General features: G+C 36.0%; 1 protein-coding gene across 1 annotated transcript in view; it reads left to right on the forward strand.

Annotated features, from left to right (window-relative positions):
• The window catches only part of SUGCT (succinyl-CoA:glutarate-CoA transferase), a 339,298-nt gene that overhangs the window by 50,248 nt on the left and 268,439 nt on the right, over positions 1 to 20,611 (forward strand). The window contains exon 9 of the mRNA XM_031503930.2: positions 16,925 to 17,020. Within this exon, the coding sequence (XP_031359790.2) occupies positions 16,925 to 17,020 (96 nt within the window). The remainder of the gene's footprint in view (positions 1 to 16,924; positions 17,021 to 20,611) is intronic.

The raw sequence follows: 20,611 nt of genomic DNA on the forward strand, positions 1-20,611 counted from the left end.
CTAATTAAAGCAACTATAGTACTCCATTGTTTTCATCCTTATTTAATTGTATTTTTCTTCATGTTATACCTGTCAGTACAGTTGAGAAATGACAGTGCCCATTGTGCTAAAAGTTGCCCCAGGTGTGAGCAAGAGGTTGGACACCTATATCATTGTATGGTAACAATGATTGAGACTAATGATTGAGTTTGCTCTAGTTTTAGTGCCTACTGCTTTTGTCTGAATAACTACTGAAATCAGACAGGAGGGGAAATCCTTGCTTAAATCAATAAAGAACTTCTCATTTATTTTGGAACAAATGTTTGTAAGAACTGAACTTAATTATACTTAAATATATTTGAAAATGTTGTATTTGTATTGAAAAAATGTTTAGGAGAAAAACAGTTCAGAAAAATATTTTAGAAGTGTATTAAATGCTTATTACATATTTTCTATATATATGGATGAAGGGGAGTTTTATGTTTATGGTATGGTAGTGTTATATATTATGGCAGCTGCTCCTTGATCTTTTTAATTTCTAATTCTATACAAATACTTCTGATAATTTTTATTGATTTCAAGAGTAATTCTGGGAAGGCTATGTGCACTTAATTCTTTGTTCTAGGTTTTTGACTTTTTGTTTTTAATGAAGTCTTCTTGATTATTATTCAATATTTTATCAAATGCTGAAAGTAGGAAGAGCTGAAGTTATGTGTTTCTGTAGGTCGTATTTCAGCTTATTTTTTATCTTATTTGTCTTTCTGATCTTTTTCCTTGATTAGGGTAGATTTGTCTATGCACAGAAGTGTTCTTATGTTGCAAAATTTTCACCTGAACTTCTGCATCATCATCCTTTAGGCCACTCATGAGCATACACAAGAAACAGATTGAAGATCTGGATAGATGGTAGAGGACAAAGCATGTTGCATGGTGTTTGTCTTCTACGTGATTAGTTGAAGCAGTGCTAAATATTCAAGGAAAAGCTTATTCTTTTTTTATTTTTTTTTATACATTAACCCTTTCCCTGCTCATTATGAAATTATAGTTATCTAAAAGTTATTAAGACGTAATTCCATAAATGCACACTCTCATTGCAAAATAAATGTTTTTATTTACTTCAGTGCTGGGTAAATGAAATTCAAATAATTTGGTATATTGGAACAAAATATGGATAAAAGATGTTATTCAGAAAACAGCAATTTTTTTTAGGTGACCCTATTGCTTCAATTCAAATTAATTTTAGGGTGTCGCCTCAAGACTGCAATGAGAACATGTATGAAATTGGAAGAAGTATTTATGGGTGAGGCTCTAAATTAAAAAAAAAAAAAGAAAACGTGATTAATTAGATTAAAAAGTTGTGTTAAAATTAATGAAGAAGAATGTAAGTGGCAGCTGAGTCTCTCTTAGAACATCTGGTTTCTTGGTCTGTTTCCTTTCTTTTTGTAAGACTGGTCGTTACTTATAAGTCTTTAGGGGGAGTGTCTCTACTAAGAAAGAGTAGTACAAATTTGAAAATTAATGTAAATAAGTAAAATGATCTTGCAATATTTCTGATGGTAATGAACTTTTTAAAATGAAGTTAGACAATTACTGTGATGTGATCAGGGTCTTTAAAGATACATGTTTCCAAAAAGATTTTGGTTTTACCTCCCAGCTAGGAATCTAAAGCTAGTTTTTCCTCATGTGATGAATGTTTAAAAAGAAGGACTTTTTGAAGTTTCTCATGGATGCTGCCAAAAAAATAAAGAACCTAAAGTTTTAGACTTTCAGTTTATTAGGTTCTTGGTGTTGATTAATGGTAGGATCTAGAGGTCAAGCGAGACATTGTGATAACTTTTCCTTCAGCAAGAATTTCACTGAAGTGTAGTAATTTTTAGTGAGAAAAAAAGGAATCTACTATGTGTAGTAAACCACCCTATTTATAGTGTTTTGACAGCAGGGTCTTGTGTGAAACTTAGTTTTGCCAGCATTTAATGCACTGAGCTAATATAGCAGTGTGGTTGGATCTTTTGTTCACCCCTTCCTCTGAACTGAAAATTGTGAACCTGGCCAAGACATATTCGTTGTTCAGTGTTGATGACTTTGATGATGTCAGAATGGAATAAACACTCCAGGGGTTAAGTCACTCAGGTAATTAGAAAATCTTGAAAATGGTTCAGTTTGTTTTTTACAGAAAACTTAGCATCTAAATGTCCATCTGTGTCTGTGCTATCACTTTTCTGCATGCCTTGCAGAAATGCAAGAGGATTTTTTTTATTTTCTTTTTTTTGTGGAGGGGAGGGCTGGAAAATGCTTTTGATACTAATTTCCTGCACAGACATGCAAATAACCAAGAGCACTGAACTGAATTCAGCTGCCAACAAAAATGATCTGAAACTTTTTGAAGAACTATCCCACAGCCTGGCAAGTTTCATATTTGTTATCTGTGTAGAACCATATGATTGGTGAGACCCTGTTCTCTGAAAAAATATTATTTTTAAAAATCTTAAAATATATACCTTTCTTTCAAATTCTATGTTTTAAACACTTATTACTACCAAAGAAGATTTCTTTCCCCACAAGAAAATAGGATTCTAACTTTTTTTTTTTTTTGAACAAGAGATATGGTAACTCTTAGGATGTGGTTTTGTAGTGAGCAGAAACTTTCTATATCTCTCATCTATAAACTTTTAACCTGTGTCATATAATTCCTTTGAAATTTTTGACTTTTAGATGATTCACAGTTGTAAGCTTAGACCTTTTAGCATCTAAATAGTGTCCTTTAGATGATGCTGGTAAATAAGAAGGAAGTAGGGTTTGGATTTGGTTCCAATTATGCAATTGTGCCCTTTCTTCTGTTGTGGCTTAAAAAAAAAATCTCTTGGACATTTTAATATCCTTCCTGTATTTAATTACAATCAGGCTCCAAAAAATACTCTAATAAGTTGGTTTCATTTGGATTAAAAATCTACAAGAAATATTTACATTTAACATTTCTGCAATTTTGAATATAATTTTTCCCATATTCCACAAAGAGAAAAATATGGTTAATATTGTTTGTATAATATGATTATTCATCAGACATTTCTCTGCTTCTAATTACTATGTTTTAGTTTGTATTTGCCATAGCAAATATTTTCTTAAAATGTTGAAATTACTCTAGAAAAACCTAGAAAGTTGGTATAAATTATTTTCTTTATTTCGTTTTTGTTCTTAATTAAACAGCTAGTTTACTGAGGGCATGATAAGGGTTAGAAGCTATTAGTTTTTGTTTCTGCCTCACATTTTCCTATGATGATTCTGTTTAAGGCTTATCTATTTAAGGTGCTTTCAGTGCTATCTATTCAGGGCTTTCGTGGCATGCTTTTTGGCAATTATTGAGTATAGGTGAAACTGGTAACAGTTGCATACTGCCTATAGGACATACAAGGCATCATAAAATCTCTGAGCAGTAAGCTGGGTGGAAATATCAGTCTTGGAACTTAAATACTGCTCAGGTGTCTTGACTGTATCTTGTTGCTTCTCCACTTGCTGAGAGTTATGAGTTGAATGAATACCAAAATAACAAAAGAAAATATTCTTTTTTAGAGGTTATTGCTTCTGGTGATTTTAGATACCAGCTATGAGAACTGTTACACAGTTGTCTTGTTTTGGGGTATGGTTTGAATAAATGGGTTTTTTACAAGCTTATAAAGCATCATCTTTGCAAAACATAGTATTCTTAAACTCCATCATAATAAAAAATTGAGCATATGCTGTATGGAGATGTCATTTTTTTTTTTCACTGTATAGCTCTAATATGGAAAAATAACAAATTCTGAATTAATATGAACATTTCTTTAAGCATATACTGCACTTTAAACACTTCTTGGCATGTATTCTTGACCATTTCCATTGAGGACAGCTGTATAACTAAGAACAGAATTTATCACTCTGGGTTTTAAGCAGCCAGAATTTGATTGAATAGACCAGAAGACCATACACCCATGACAGTAACTCAATTTAATATTGGCCTCTGTGGAATTTGTGTTATGATTTCTAATGATTAGTTATGCAGTCATTGGAAGAACATCCTCCAATTGGGTCTTGGTTTTATTTAGAAACTTTCTTTACTCTGTAAACAGAATACATATTCAAATTGCTAGGGAATTTCTTCTTTAAATGCTACCTAACTGTAAATTCTCTGTCTTTTTGTCTTTGCTACCATTGTTCTTGTGCTAAAGAAATCAAGCCTGAATGAGTTGCAGCTTCATTTTCCTATGTTGATCTACCTCTGTCATTAATTAGAGAAAGACTAGAAAGGAGATAGAAAAAATATGCTCCTTTTTTACTAAAAAAAAAAAGAAAGAAGTGGAGAGTGCCTGCAGAAAAAAGAGTGCCTGAAGAAAGTGCCTGGAGTGGGTAGGGTTGAGAGTTTGAAGACAAAGGAAGACATTTCTTTTAATGAGTTTTTAATTTAGATGACCTTTAAATAAGGGTGTAATCTTGGAAATAGAATCAAGATGTTTATTACCAGCAGATCAGATTTCAGAATCATGCTGAGTATTAGAAGGATAATGTGGGTAAATGAAAAGAAAGGGGAATGATTTAAGCAACTACTACCAGAATAAACACATTTAGTGTACCCCAAAATCTCACCTACCCCTCTAAAATCACAGAAGTTTCTGAAGTCATTCTATGAATTCATCAAACTAGGATAAAGCCTTTCAACACCTTGTGTTCCATTTTTTAATGCAAATAACAAGTAAATGGGTTGTAACTTGATGGGAGAGGTTTTAGTTTTATGTAATGGAAAATTTTAAGTTAACAAGACAGCTGATTTTTACGTGCTGCTGAACCTCTGGAAATCTAATAAACCTTAATAAGTGTGGCATTTTTGGGTATGGTGATAGAACTCTAGCTAAGGTTTCAACACTGCTTTGATTACTTCAGGAAACTCTCATTAAAATTTCTTTGTAGATTAAAATTTATTTTTTAAAAAAGAGTAAAGGATGATGCTGAAACACATTTGAAATAATAACTTACTTTGGTCTAATGAGGTCCTGCTGCCAGAATTTCTCTTTATATTCAGCACAGTATTGTTTCTCTATTCATTATCGGTTGTGACTAATCAGTTAGACTGCAAACTCTTTATAGAAGTGACATGTGATTAGGCCAGAAGTCATAACTTATTACTTAATATGTTATAGTAAAAGCTATGAAAAATATGTTCAGACTCTAGTTTAGGACTTCTAAAACAGGTATCCATATAAACAGGTATCCGTATAAAAGTCATAAAATCATCAAGGTTGAAAGAGACCCTTAAGATCATAAAGTCCAGTTGTCAACTCAGAACTACCCAGAACCCTTAAACCACTAAATCACATCATCCAGAGCCAGCCACCTCTTACACATCTCCAGGGATGGTGGCTCCACCCTGGGCAACCTATTCCAATGCCTGACCACCCTAATGCTGAAATTCTTTTTCCTAGTATCTGAATCTCCCCTATCTTTGCTTAAGGCCATTTCAGCTGGTCCCCTCTCTGCAGGCACAGGAGAAAAGACCAGTTCCCACCTCACTAGAACCTCCTTTCAGGTTGAAAGATAGAGCAATGAGGTCCCTCCTGAGCCCTCTCTTCTTGAGAATAACAACCCCAGCTCTCTCAGCCATTCCTCATAAGACATGTTTTCCAGACCTTTCACAAACCTTGTTGCCCTTCTTTGGCCATGCTCCAGCACCTCAATATTCTTTTTAAAGTGAAAGGCCCAGAACTGAACAAAGTACTCGAGGTGTGGCCTCACCAGTGCCGAGTACAGGAGGGTGATCTCTGCCCTGGTCCTGCTGGCCACCCTGTTCTTCACACAGGCCAGGATGCCATTGATCTTGGCCACCTGGGCACACTGCTGGCTCATACTGAGCACCCCCAGGCCCCTTGCTGCTGAACAGCTCTTGAGCCACTCCTCCCCAAGCTTGTAGGGCTGCATGGTCTTGCTGGGACCTGGGTACAGGACCCAGCACTTCCCTTTTGTCCTCATCATGTTGTCCTCAGCCCACTGATTGTGCTTGTCCAGATTTCCCTACAGAGCCTTCCTACTCTTGAGCAGATCAACACTCCCACCCAGCTTAGTGTTTTCTGCAAATTTACTGAGGATGCCCTGAATCCCCAGGTCTGCATCATCAAAAAAGATGTTAAACAGGAACCAGCCCCAAAACTGAGCCCTGGGGAGCACCAGTAGTGATCCATCACCAAGTGGATTTAGTTCCATTCACCATAACACTGCAAGCCTGGCCATCCAGCCAGGTTTTTATTAATTGAGATATTCACCCATCTAGGAGATCTAGGAGGATGCTGTGGGAGACTCTGTCAAATGCTTTACTGAAGTCTAGATAGAGTACATCCACTGCCTTTCCCTCATCTACTCAGTGAGTCATTTGGTCATAGAATAAGATAAGATTCAAGCAGAATCTGCCTTTCCTAAATGCATGCTGGCTGGGCTTGATGCCCTGATTGTCCTGCAAGTGCCATATAATGGCACTCAGGATGAGCTCTTCCATAACCTTGGTCAGAACTGAGGTCAGTCAGGCTGACAGAGCTATTCCCTGAATCATCCTTCAGCTACATCCTTTATATTTACTAATTTCCAGTCAGCTGGAACTTCTCCAGTTAACAAGGATTGGTGATAGAGGATTGCGAGTGGTTTGACAAGTTATTTTCCTTCCTTCACTACCCTGGGGTTATTTGTAAAAATCCCTTGCCTTGCTTTGAATGAATTTGGTAGTACTAGATTTCTCTGATAAACATATTTGAAGTTATTTTTGTTCTAGTTTCCTCTGTGATAAAACATTTTGGTTTTTTTGTGATACTACTGACATACTTTTTGTAGATTGATTAAACAATAAATTCCTTCTTCAGAGTATAATTTACAATGTTGCCACTATTTAAAAAGCATTATGTACAAGTGCCATATTTTGACTCCAGACTTATTGGCAATACTCAAGTGAAATAGAACCTTGGACCACATTTCTCTGACTTGCATGCTGTGTAACAGCTTAGAAAATGAACTACATCTGCAATGTGAACAGCATTAAAATACTCAAAAGAGCGTTATGGGCATTGCTTAATGCTGCAGAGGCACAGAAATTATATCTTGTGAAACATCCTATTTCAAACATTTCATTCAATTGCATGGATTTGTTTCTTGTGACATCCCTGTAGTGCATTAGCACCATTAGCACCATTAAGTACTTAATGGACAGTGAATTGAGATTTTCAGTGTTAGAACTAAAGCCATTGTTGTTCTGCTGGTAATACTGTAATGAATGGGAGATTTCACTGTGATAATAGGCAGACAACATTTGCACATTTCTCACACTACCAAATAGATATGACTTATTTCTTTACATGCCTTCCAGGGTATCAAATGAAATGTCTAAAATCTACCTGTTTGCACTGATGCAGTACAAGCTGTTGAAATTACTATTATATTTTATTTTTGCATTTGTTCACTATGTGGAGAGCAAACATGGAGAGCAAAAAGATGAGTGATATAGATTGTTAGATGTATGCATATTTTCATTGTAAATGGCATTGTTCCTATCATAAGATCAAAAGTGAAAAGTGCCTTAATACAGCATGTTTTGGATGTTGACAGCTTTTCATAGATAGGCATCCTTATTACTATTTAAATAAAAAAATAATATCCTTCACAAAGGGTATATAAAATTCAGTTTGGAGCCTCTGGATACTACACAATTGCAAACAAGAATAAATATTGCTATTCTGATGCCTGTCTTCACAGGTGATTAAATTTTTATGGGCAAAATTTGTTTGTCTTTATCATATTTTTATGCTTTTTTGTTTCCATTCTCAGTCATCAAATATAGCTATTATTTTTAGAATAGAAAAGAATCATTTAGGTTGGAAAGGAACTTTAAGATCACCAAGTAATTCATCACTGCCAAGTCCACCACTAAAGCATGTCCTTAAGTGCCACATATTTTAAATACTCCCAGACCCAGCAATGCACCACTTCCCTGGGCAGCTTGGTGCAATGGCTGACAACCTTTTCTGTGAATTTTTTTTTCCTATTATCTAATCTAAACCTCCTGGGTTTAGAGGCCTTTTCCTCTTGTCCTATCACTTGTTGCCTGGGAGAAGAGACTGGCTCTCCCACTTCACTACAGCCTCCTTTCAAGAAGTGGTAGAGAGCAATAAGGGTCATCTCTGAACCTCCTTTTCTTCAGTCTGAGCAATTCAAGCTCCCACAGCTGCTTCTTATAAGACTTGTGTTCCAGATCCTTCACCAGCTTCACTGCTGTTCTCTGGACATGCTTCAGCACCTCAATATCTTTCTGGTAGTGAGGGGCTCAAAACTGAACACAGGATTTGAGGCTGCACCAGTTCTCATTATAGAGCACTGCCCTGGTCCTGTTGGACACACTGTTCCGGTAGAGGCCAGGATGCCACTGTCCTTCTTGGCCACCTGGGCACACGCTGGCTCATGTTCAGCTGCTGTCAACCAGCACCCCCAGGTCCTTTTCTGCTGGCCAGCTTTCCAGCCAGTCTGTACCCAGCCTGTAGCACTGCCTAGGGTTGTTGTGATCCTGTTGTGCAGGATCCAGCACTTCTTGTTGAACCTCATACCAGTGACTTTGGCCCATTAATTCAACCTGTCCAGGTCCGTCTGCAGAGCCTTCCTACACTCCAGCAGATCAACACTGCTGCCCAACTTAGTGATGTCTGAAAACTGACCGAGGCTGCATTCTGTTCCCTTGTCCAGTGTGTTGTTAAAGATGTTGGACAGAACTGGACCAAATCCTGAGCCCTGTGGACCTAATGACCAGCTGGGTGTAGCACCATTCACCACCACTCTCTAGACCCAGCCACCTACCAAGTTTTTTTATCCAGTGAAGAGTACACCCATTCAAGCCATGAGCAGAAGACTGTGAGAAAATGTCAAAGGCTTTACTGAAGTCCAGATAGACTGTACTGATAGACAATATCTATAGCTTTTCCCTGTGGAGTTGTGTTAGTACAGGTTTTATTATGTAATGGTTTGTTCCTATGTACCCCCATGTTCCACTTGGTTTGTCCCTAGTTTTCCTGCCTTACCCCATCTGTCAATCCTTCCCTAAAGTGCCGAGTCATTCCCTTGCCCCCTCCCAGGCACCCTGTCAGTCACTCGGTATCCCTTCCCATGCACCTAGAAGCTTCCATCCTGGGTGCCGGGTGATTGGACAGGGGCCTGGGGCCCCTCCCACGTCCATCCCTCATAGGTTCCCATATGTGTCACCCCATACAAGAGCCACTCCCTAGCCCACTCCCACTGGTTGACTGGTTCCCCTCCCTCTCAGTTTATAACATGCTGCAAGCACCTTGCAGGTGCTCTTGCTAGCAGGACTGTTCAAGTGTTGTTGGCCCCGGTTGGGCTGCAATAACCTTTGGACTTAGCCCTAGCAAGAGTCTCTCTTCCTTATCACGCCGCGGGATTCAGCAGCGCTTTCCGAACCCACGAAGCACCCTCCAAAGCCCTGCTGGGTCCAGCGGAGGGTGTTTCACCTGCCCCTCTCGCCCCATCGGGAAGCTAGCCGGGGCAAAAAGGGATCTGGGACAGGAGCGCGGCATTTCCCTCATCCACTTAGTGAGTTACCTTGCCATAGAAGATCAGGTTGGTCAAGTAGGACCTGCCGTTCATAAAATTATACTGCCTGGGCCTGATCTCCTTGTTGTCAGGTACATGTGGCATGATGATCCTATGACTGAACCTTTAGGTGTTCCTTCCTGTAGAATATGCAGCCTTTCTAGATTCCTTTGTCCTACAGGACTTCTTCCCAAGGCACTCTCTCAACCAATCTCCTAAACAGGCCAAAGTCTTCCCTCTGGAGTTCCAAGCTAACTGTACTCTCCTTCCTTCCGCAAGAATTAAAAATTCTATCATTTCATGGTTGCTATGCTCAAGACAGCCTTCCACCCCCACCCATAATTTCCTCTCTGTTCACAAACAACAAGTCCAGAGGGCTCTTTCCCTAGCTGGCTCTCACCAAGTGCATCAGAAAGTCATCTTTCACACAGTCCAGACTCCTAGACTATTGCCTCTTTGTTGTGTTGTATTTTCAAGACATCTAGTATGTTGAAGTCCCTCATGAGAACAAGGATAGCAACTGTGAGACTTCTGCCAGTTGCTTGTAGAATATTCCATCTTCCTTATATCCTGGTTGGACAATCTATGAGGCTGCCACTAGGATATCTGCCCTGTTAACCTTGATTCTTACCCATGAATACTTAACCCTATTCTCACCATCATTTAGCTCTAGGAAAACAATACACACAATGTATTACAGTGTTAGAGAAACCTGTATACAATAGCAGAAAAAAATCTTTGTCAGTTTAATTTTGCCTGGACTTGGTAAAGCTGTCTGAAATATAGAACACAATGCATTTAATATTTCAATGCATATATAGTCTTTCTTCAGAGAGAATAAAGTCTTAAGAAAATAATTGTGGAAATGTGCAGCTAAAGTTGTCTGTTATCAACATCTGATTTCATTTGTAAGAACACTGCCAAAGCTTTAACTGTTTTGGCTGATTTTTCCATGTCATGGAAAAGAAAAGGGATTTGTTTTCAAAGTTACTTTAAAAATGATTCATCTGTTTCCAGGATCATGTTATGGGAAAATCCACTGATAGGCTTTTTTGGTATTTTTTTCCTTTTTTTCTTTTCTTCATTAGAAACTCTGTGCCTTCAGGTTTTGGATTTTGCACCTAACTTTGGAGTTCTTTGTGTTTTTGGTATTTTTAGCCTTAATACTCACCTTAATGTTTTTTTTTTTTTTAAGTAACAGTTTCCTTAGTGACATTCCTTTGTAATTATGAAGCTGAAATAGTATCTTTCTTTATGCTTTCAGAAAAAAAAAAAGACTAGTATTTTATCATAATCAAGAAAATGAAATTTATTCTTTCGTTTAGAATGTGTCTTTCTTCAACTGGAGCTCATTTAAAAGAAATATATTTTTTAAGAAATATTTTTTGGTTTTCATTTTTCTCTTTAATGCTAGTGCTGTCTAAGAGCTTCTATGGTCAGGATTTTTATTTTTCGTCCTCGACCTAAAATTCATCTGAGTGTGTAGAAGTTTATTTTTTTTTTTGTTTGTTTGTTTGCCGGTTTAATTGGAGACTGAGGCGATATAGGAGTCCATTTAACATGTACTTACTCTTGAAACATACTTTTGAAATTGCAAGTCCTTCATCTGTTAATTGCATTAGTTTTTGCTATTGTAAATGCTAATTGAATCTTAATCAGGAGTTGATCTCCATGCTATGGGAAGCATCCATTCTGGTCTTTTATAAGCTCTAAATGGCTCATTAAAAATAATTTGTAGATCACTTCTTTTTTGTTGTTTCATTTCACTGAACATAGCAGTTCCCTGTGATGCAAATGCATTGTGTTTTTGAAGATGTCTCAGTTTCTCTATGTAGTCTAAAAAGATGTTATCAGACATCATTTTCAGGCAGAAAAAGTATTTATATAACTGTGTACCTTAAAATCTCTTTGCTCATTTAATCTATTTTAACATCTGGGAATTCATATTCTAGGGAAGTTATTCAAATACATTACCTCTTATTTTCTTATTTCCTGGTTTGGGGGTTTTTATTGTTTCTGGTTCAATTAACACCTTCTAGCACATCTTTTGTGTGACTGTGATTTGCTGTGTACTATTGGTCAGGTGGCTAACTTGAATCAGCAAATCCCCCGTGCTGCATGCGATTGCTGGCATGGAATTCTACACCAGCCTAAGTGTCTGGTTAGAAGGTACAAGAACAGAACTCTATAGAATACCTATCTTAAAATTCTAGTTATTTGTCATTAAAGATGTGATTTTATCTTAACAAGATTATAGTTGTGGCCAGGATTATGCCATTAATGGGTACTTCAGTGCCAGGAGTTTTCTTTTGTGAAGGGTGGATTAATGATAATTTCCTGGAATTTTTCATTAAGAGAAATCAGTGTCGCTGAGTAGAAAATCCTTTTTACGGGAGGACAGTGTTCATAACATGGCCACAGACATTGTTCAAAAATTCTCTTTAATAGTATTAAGCCTTGGCCTACATGATAGTAGTTTTACTTTTTTTAGTTAACTTTTGCAGGCCAGACCTGCTGTTTTGATGCAGGGACACCACAGATGAAGCAGTAGAATCTTGCTCATTTGTGTGCAGTGGCTTTGCTGTGTACTTGCAGATGGGAATGCCTGCCCTGCCTAAAGGTGCAGTCCACTCTTGACCTGATTTTTAGCTTCTGCAGCTCTCTCAACTTCGGGCTAGATGGGCAGCCCTTACAAGCCTGAATGTAAGGTGATGTTTGTTGATAGCACGTGGGAATGCTGTGGTTTCCTGCTGGACCCCTGCATGATGGGCTGCCTTGAATTGTGGCAGCTCTTTTGCCTCTGCATAAGGCTGTAGTTTCTGCTGCCCAGTTAATTCTTGAAGGAGTTTGAAATGAAATTCCCTGTGTAAAAACTGATAGAACACCACCATTCATTGTGGTATAGTGCCACATCCTGAAACAGTTGGGTTGATGCTTAAGAATTGTATAATTTGTTGGAAGCCTGGGGGTTCCCTGGTAGAAGTTTTGGGTTTTGATGTGGGGTTTTTGGGTTTTTGGATAATGAAAAAATGACTCCAGGAGCAAGAGCTGAGAGTCACTTGATACTCACGTACATGGAAGCAGCTTCTATAAGGACAATAGGGAATAACTGCAAAAGCAAAATGAGTCAAACTTAAATGTTACCAGTGTAAAAATACTTATTAGGGAAAACACAAACCAGTAATTAGGTAAATACTAGCATAGGATCAGTGATTTTAAGAGACCTTTTATAGTGTGCACCAAATGTAGATTGTAGTCTTATGTTCAAATTTTTCTCATGTAAAGATTTTTTAAATATGTCCCCAGAACTATGGAAAAGGTGTAAATGGAAGATTATTGGTCTCCGTGCAACAGAAGGCCATGGAATTGTCTAGAATGATTTTTTTTCCCTACAAAACTGTAAATTAATAATTTTGTTACTATTTCTGTAGCATAGCATAAAATAAGTTACCTATGTCAGTGTAAAATGCCTGGGTCTCAAAGTTACTAAGTCCACATGCTTGCTTTAAGAAAGAGCACACAAAGAATGAGACAGAAATAAATTTACTTGGCTTCGAGTCAAAGCATTGTTAAGATATGTGGCAAGACAGCAGACACAAAATTGGAGGGAGAAGAAAGTAAAGAATATAATTAAAATGTTATTTTCTTTTTCTAGTTACCTGTCTTCTTTTGTTATTCATATACACTTGTTGTAATTGCATGTAAATGATTGATTGACTCAACAAACTCATTGTAATAAATGATGTTTGATGTGCTATCTTGGAAAAAAATCTTTTGAAATTCTGTCTCTTTTCTTTGTCTGCTGACCTTGTGGCTTTTAATATCTTGTTTCCCATCTGTCTGATTTCATCATAATCTGAGCATAACTTTTCAGACCTTAATGCAGCTCTCTTTTTGTTCTGATTTAAGTAAGTCTGTTACACAAATATGGGATTTGGCCATCAACAGTAACATTAGAAAGGAATGTTGAAATATGTGTTCCCTTTACTGATGTGAAATAAAGAAACGCTTATCTGTAGATATTTGATAATGCGTATTTACAGTGCATAGATCTGTCTCTACAAGCAAATGAATACAGAGATGTCTGTATCATTACATTACATCTGCTTTAATGTTCTAAGTTCAAAGGTTACTTTTGAGGATTATTTCTTAATTAAAGGAGAAAAGAAATGGGTCTATGAGGTTTCAGGAAAGGAGTTTTAAGTATAGATTTTAAAAATACTTAGCTGAATATGTCATACAGATGTACCCAAACTCCAGTTTGAGAGATTGATTGTATTATAAATGTTTCTACTGCAAGAAGTGTCTCTATCAGTGAGGTCCTGAGTCTTGAATTACAGGGGAGTTTTAACAAATAGGCTTACAGTGTTACAAACATTTTTTCTAAAGGATATAATGTCTATGAAAATATTCATTTGGAATATCTTTTTTATGCTTGTAGTTCAGCAGTTTTCTTAACACTTGTAAGATATAGGTAGAGCAATTCTTTGTGTTCTTTATCAATTACATAAATTGTATATGCTGAAAGGTTGTTTTGGACAGTGCCTTTTTAGTGGGACTAAATCTTTGGAAAGACCAAAGATAATGAACTGAGCCAGGAAGAGAGGAAAGGGAAAGGCATGGCAGGGGAAAGTTTCACGGGACAGTAGAAATAGAATCGTCTTTAAGTTTGCTGAACTTGTCAGAAAGTTATTATGAATATGGCAAAAGGCCACAGAGTTCACTCAATGGTGTATTTTCACATAAAACACAAAACACTGATATATTTACTTTATTTTGGTCTATATAAGCTTATTGTTTGGTGATGATACTATGACTACTGCTAATAATTAATTTTGTCTGGCTAATTTGACAGTGAATAAGGTACTCAAATCAGAGAAAGTCAGAGGAAGCCAAAATCTTTATTCCTTCATGATTTATTGAAAAAATGAAAATAAGCAAACCAGTTTTATAGTCTACATAGCCATATATATTCAAGCAAGTGGTCAGTACATTGACTGAAGTGGAATTATTCTTCATATTAAGTACCACGTTGAACTGAGACCTGGATATAGTCCGAGCAACTGTTAGTTCCAACATCACCATCTTTACTAAGCTCTGACTCCCCTGCATTTTCGGTCTCTTGCTACTGAAACAAGTGTGAAGCAGGTGCTTTAGAGGTCAAATATCAATATCTAGTGAGCATTAAGTTTTAATACCTTTTTTCTTAGTGTACTCTGAACAAATGCTTTGGAGAAATCTAGATGAGTGTTTTTTTTTTCCATTACTGAAAATATTACATTCATCCCATCAAGGAAGCTGAAGCAATTTGCAACACTGTGTTAAGAAGGTATATTTTTAGGGATAAAAGTGTTTTTGTGAAGAATTCTGTTCATGAAGCTCCAATTCCAAATTCTATAGCATAGACTGTAGGAAAAAATGGATAGCATGAAATCTTGGCTCAATTACATTCAATATCAATATTTTGGGATTTCTGTTTCACTAGGTTTAAATTTACTATCGCCTTCCCAGAGTTAAGTTTGATATGGCATTTCCTGTATGGAAAATGTGGAAAGTTAAATGCATATTCCTGGTCTTTAGAAGTAAAAGCTGGTTGCAATGGATGCATCTCACCTGTCAATGAAATTTGTGTGTAATGTGTCAGCTATGTAGTGTGGCATACAAATACAGAAGAATATCTATTGGATAATATAACATCATCACTGCAGAGCCATTGGCTGTGGTAGAGAAAGTATCACTATGGAGTATGACCCCAAAATGAAAAATGGCAGGAATGATGGGTCAAGGCTATGTGTTACTAATAAATGACACACCCTTGTAACTCATTAACTCTCTCTATAATCATGGTGTTTCATTCTATATTGCTGAGAAAAGGTGCAGACTAGGAAAAGAATTTTTTCTAGATACGTCTAGCTCAATTTCCTTAACTACTGAGATTTTCCTGGGGATCAAAGAGCAGACATGGTTCAACATTTTAGCCAAATGAAGTGACACTGGGTTATAAAGAGCTGGACCTGAAATCCAGCTACAAAATGTTTTCCAACAGTACTCAGGAATAAAGAACTATTTATAGTTAGTGTTTCTAGTTAGTATATGCAAATACAGTTTTTGTCAGTAGTTAGACACTTATTTATATTTTCTTAGTTTTTCTGCTGTACTAAATCACTGCATGCATGATTTACAGTTAAATATTTTCTTTAAATGTGACACATGCACATTTTCTTTTCAGAATATATGGAGAAAGAATAAGAAAATGAAATGGCTTTTGATTCCTGGCAGTTCTGATATAATTAACATATTGGAACATGAATGGTGGACTCTGAATTAATTGCATGTTTTGTTGTAGACTAGACTGATTAATAGGTATAAACAGTTTGATTATCAAAGCAAATGTCTTTCATCTAATGGGAGAAATATGAAGAAAATAATATTTTTTGGAAAAAAATTGTTCACATGGTCTACTGTTGAGGCAAGCACTTGCACTTACTCGTGCAGATAGTTAACAGAATAACAAAAATACATTATGTCTGATGAATGAGTGATAACCTTCCATGGTAACTGGAATGCTTAATTGTGTTACTTGGCTTCAGATATCATCACACACTGTATTCCCTCCAAGAATAAAGAATAAGGAATCTGCCGTGGATTATAACAGAACCACTGATTTTCATGCATTACTGCATCACAAATTTCATTTCTTTTTTCTAAGATATAATCATACTTACTATATATATATATATTTATACTCTCACATTCTGATTCCTAAGTTACTATGCTGTATTTTCTTCAAAGACCATATTTTTTCAGCTATGTCTGACTAATAACTTGCTAAATCTCTCCTTATCTTCTAATGACAGATGATTTATCAAGGCCCATGACTTAATTAATATTACAGAACATGTGGGGAGCTGAAGTATTCAGAAATATTTTCCATAGCTTGGACATGTAAAATGAGAAGTATAGAAGAAAACGAAAAGATAATCTTGTAATAGAGGAAAAAGTCTTTGTGATTTAAGCATGGGATTGAGGTTCAGGAAATGGTGAGTTCTATCCCACAAATGCATCATGCTTCCCACTAGACTTCAGACAAGACACTGCTGCAGCTGACTATTCTGCAAAATATTTAGGGTAACACTCTCTTATCTCTCAGGGTAGTTTAATGCTATTTGTGTCCAGCATTACTGGTGTTACAGGGAATGTATTAATTTATATATAATGTCTAAAGGATACTTTTATGACATAAATACGTTAACTTATGTATCTAAAGCATGTAGAAAGAAATCTCGGAGAAATTGTCAATGAAGTTTCAGCTTTCCTGAATACTACACTTTTTTTCAATTTTCAGGTTGCATGTCTCACTCATGTAGCAGCTAATTACCTTAATTGCAAAATTGAAGGAAAACGCTGGGGTACTGCTCATGGAAGTATTGTTCCATATCAGGTAAGCAGAAAGCATAAGGGCTTTTTCCCCTTGGAATTCATTATTTTGTGTATTACGAGATTGAGAATTGACTTTTCCCATGATCTGTAGTCTGTAGTGTGTCTGTGTAGAGGTATGACAAGGTTCTGTTGTTTATTGTCATTTCTGTATTTCGCATATTTCTTCATCACCAGTAGATTAGTAACAGAACACTGAAATAGATCAAAGGTGTTTGCTGAAACTGGATGACTTTAAAGCTAGCATGATGGCTTGATTGGTTTTCACCTAACAGAGAAACCTTTTTTTAAGAGTTACCTGACTTCCATTTCATACCAGTTATAAACTGATATCTTTCATTTTTTTCCCTCTGAATGTTGGTGGTTTTATCTTGTGAGTCTACAATCTAAATGACCAAGATAATCTGGCAGTGTTACCTATTTGTAATTTTCTATTGATTTTGCTACAAATCACCACCTGAGTGAGACAACAGGTTGATAAAAGGAATTAAACAGAACTCAGATTTCCTCAGCAGAATTCATACTCTGCTGCATCTAATGAAGGGTTGACATTCCTTAAAATACATGACCTTCATGATATAAAAAAACACAGGAAAAAAAATCTCACTTCAAGTTTTATCTTACTTTTGACCAGTACGGTAAACTCTTCTAGTAAACAACAAATTTTGTTCTTTTCTAGCTGTTCAGTTTGTGTTCTTATATGGTGGTTAGATCTTACAGAAACTTGAGCATATATTTAATTTAAAAAAAAAAATCTATTCTTTGTTTCATATTTTTTGCCATTTCTTAAGCAGTCAAGTTTGCATCTAGCTAGGCAGAGCCTGTATTTCTTAATTTACGTCCAGAGTCCCTTAAGTCTTTAGAGGGGCAGTTTCCAGAATTTGTTTGGGAGAGCTGCACCTAAACACTGCTGAGTATATTTACCCTCTCCTTTCTTTTTGGAGAAAGGGAGGGAAATTTAGTGTATAGTCTTCCCAGAGGTTAAGATTATGGTGATAATAATTGAAAGATTTGCTGCTTGTGACCATAAAATCTGAAGCAAAAATTTTCCACTATTATGTAGAACTCTTTCACTAGCTAGTAACAGCCAGACATCCTCAGGTCTAAAACCAAAAAGATCTGGTTTTGTAAGGACTAAGTCTACTTCACCTAGGAGACTTTTTCCAGTATTTGTACTACTGCACAATCAACTGTCTTGTTATGAATTAGCTACAACAAATGGCAAATTGACTGAGACCAATGGGGAGGTGTTGTGGCTCTTTCTGCAAGAGCTGGTTTAGTCCTGCAGTATTCTTGTCTGCAGTGCTACTGGTGTAGCAGTACGGGTGTGTTTTCTAGAACAAGCTCTCATGACCCAGAGTAACCAAGTATTTACACTCTGCTGTGTTTCTATGATGTGACCTTTTGGTGCAAGCCTTTGGAACTTTAGTATGTTGAAAGTATAAAACAGATCTGAAGTATCTGAAGTTTGTATAAGCAAACCCAAAAACCTGACTAAACAAAGCATTTTATCTTCATCATGTGGCATTTGGCTGAGTAACTGAAACTTGTGTTCTTTTATGTCCTTTTGGCCTTTGTTTTTACACAGTCAAAATGAAAACCATATATTGAGTATCTTTTGTTTCTGTTTTCATAGACAGCTCTTTAGGTCTAGGAAATGGTTTTAGCTGTATTTTTATTTAATCTTTATTAGTCATTGTGAAAGTAAAATTTTTTTGGAAAAATATCCTAATAAAATTATGGTTCCTGTGTTTCTGTGTGCTGTTTCTGTAGTAGGTATTAGAAGTATTGCCCCAATATTATAGACAAATTTAATCTGAATTTTCCTGTTCATAAGCCAATAATTAAAGTGGATTTTTTATGGATGGAGTTGTGTGTGTATGTGCTTATGGCCTAACATTACATCAGCTACCATTGTTGCAATTCTGATTGTAACCATAAGAATATTTTGGGTTTTAGAGTTTTTTTTTTTTTTTTTTTTACTAATCTAAGCTATACTTAGATTGAAAAGTTATTAATAAACTTGACTTAACCCTCACTGTTACTATTGTATTGGTTTTACAGGTTTTCATAGAGCTCATTTGTAATACAGTAATTTGTAATATAGAACAGATCTCTGAAACCTGACTTTCATTCCTTATTCTTCTTACTGAATATGCTTGCTAAGCTAAAGACTTACACTAATCTTTATAATTTTTTTTTGTTTCAAGATATTTTATGCAAGTGCAGTACAATTTATTCAAATAATGAAAAACACATTTCAGAAAATTGAATTTCTATATATTTCAGAACAATTAGGTGGTAGAAAACTGTTGGTTGTTTTTTCACATGTCCTTTATTTTCTTTTCTTTTGCTGTATTTTGAGTGTTTATACAGGTAATAGATTATGCAGTGATACAGAGCATGCAGTCCTGTAAAAAGTGTCAGGTTATGTTAAATCATAGAGGATTGGGCAAACATGAGATCCTTTTATTAAAAAGGCATAATCAAAATAACTTACATCATTTTTCAGTGTGAGAGATGTCTGATCAGAGTCACACTAGAGCATTGATCAAAATAATAAAAAACCCTGTTAAATGCATCCTAAAACTATACATAAAAAGTACTTTTTCTGCTTACAATTGTTACAATAAGTGTAAGTATTGAATACTATGGTAGTTTTTATTTTATTGAGCTTCACCAGAATAAATTTGTTCAAAATATCTTTGCAAATGGCTCTATTTTTTTAAATTTACAAGGTCAAATTTACCTTTGACTGTATCTTTGTAATTTCACTGATTTTCCCTATTGCTTCTTGACTGAAACACTAGCAGCATAATTTGTCTCTGTGTTCTCTAGATTGACCTTTATTACTTCTTTTGTATTTAAAAGTGTAAAAATTAAGCATTAATGGGAAGGAAGATGGGTTTTCTCCTCTCTGAAATTACTAGCATCTTTGAAAATCTGTTTTTGGTCTGGTCTGAGATGTTAAGTTGGTGTGCAAGGGTGTTCATATTCTTAAAGTTTTTCTCATGTGTTGACAATGTACTGACTTTATGACATGATCCTCTGAAATGTCTGAATTTTCAGTTCTCTCTGTTCATTACCAGAAGCCAAAGAAAAGGATGTGAACATCTTTTGAGTATGTAATGTTTCCCATGGTTCCTGTAAAACTAACTGTAAAGGTTTACCACAGATTTTCAATGGAGGTGAAATTTGCAATGTGCCACAAAGATGAAGTATTCTAGATTCTTATCAGCCAAAATCAGAAGTACATTTTTTAGTCCTGAAACCTTAATTAGAAATTACCTACTTTGAGAATATCTGCTGTTTGATCAGAGCAATGTAGATTGAATAGGTCACTCCTGTGACAGTTAATGTAATCAGATCCCAGTTTGCTTGGTTTGAAGTGTTAAAACACAAACCTTGAGTTCTGGGATGTATCTTAAATATAATTAGTACAATTTTTTAAAAAACAGTTTCTATAATGAGACACCTTGTTTAGCAACAGCTGTTCCATGATTATCCAGAGGAAATCAAGGCTTAAAAGCATCCGGTTTACATAATTGTGCTGAAAAGTAAAGTTCTTACTGTCTTTCACTTAGGGTGATAAGGT

This window comes from Lonchura striata, chromosome 1, assembly GCF_046129695.1.
Source record: "Lonchura striata isolate bLonStr1 chromosome 1, bLonStr1.mat, whole genome shotgun sequence".
NCBI lineage: Eukaryota > Metazoa > Chordata > Aves > Passeriformes > Estrildidae > Lonchura > Lonchura striata.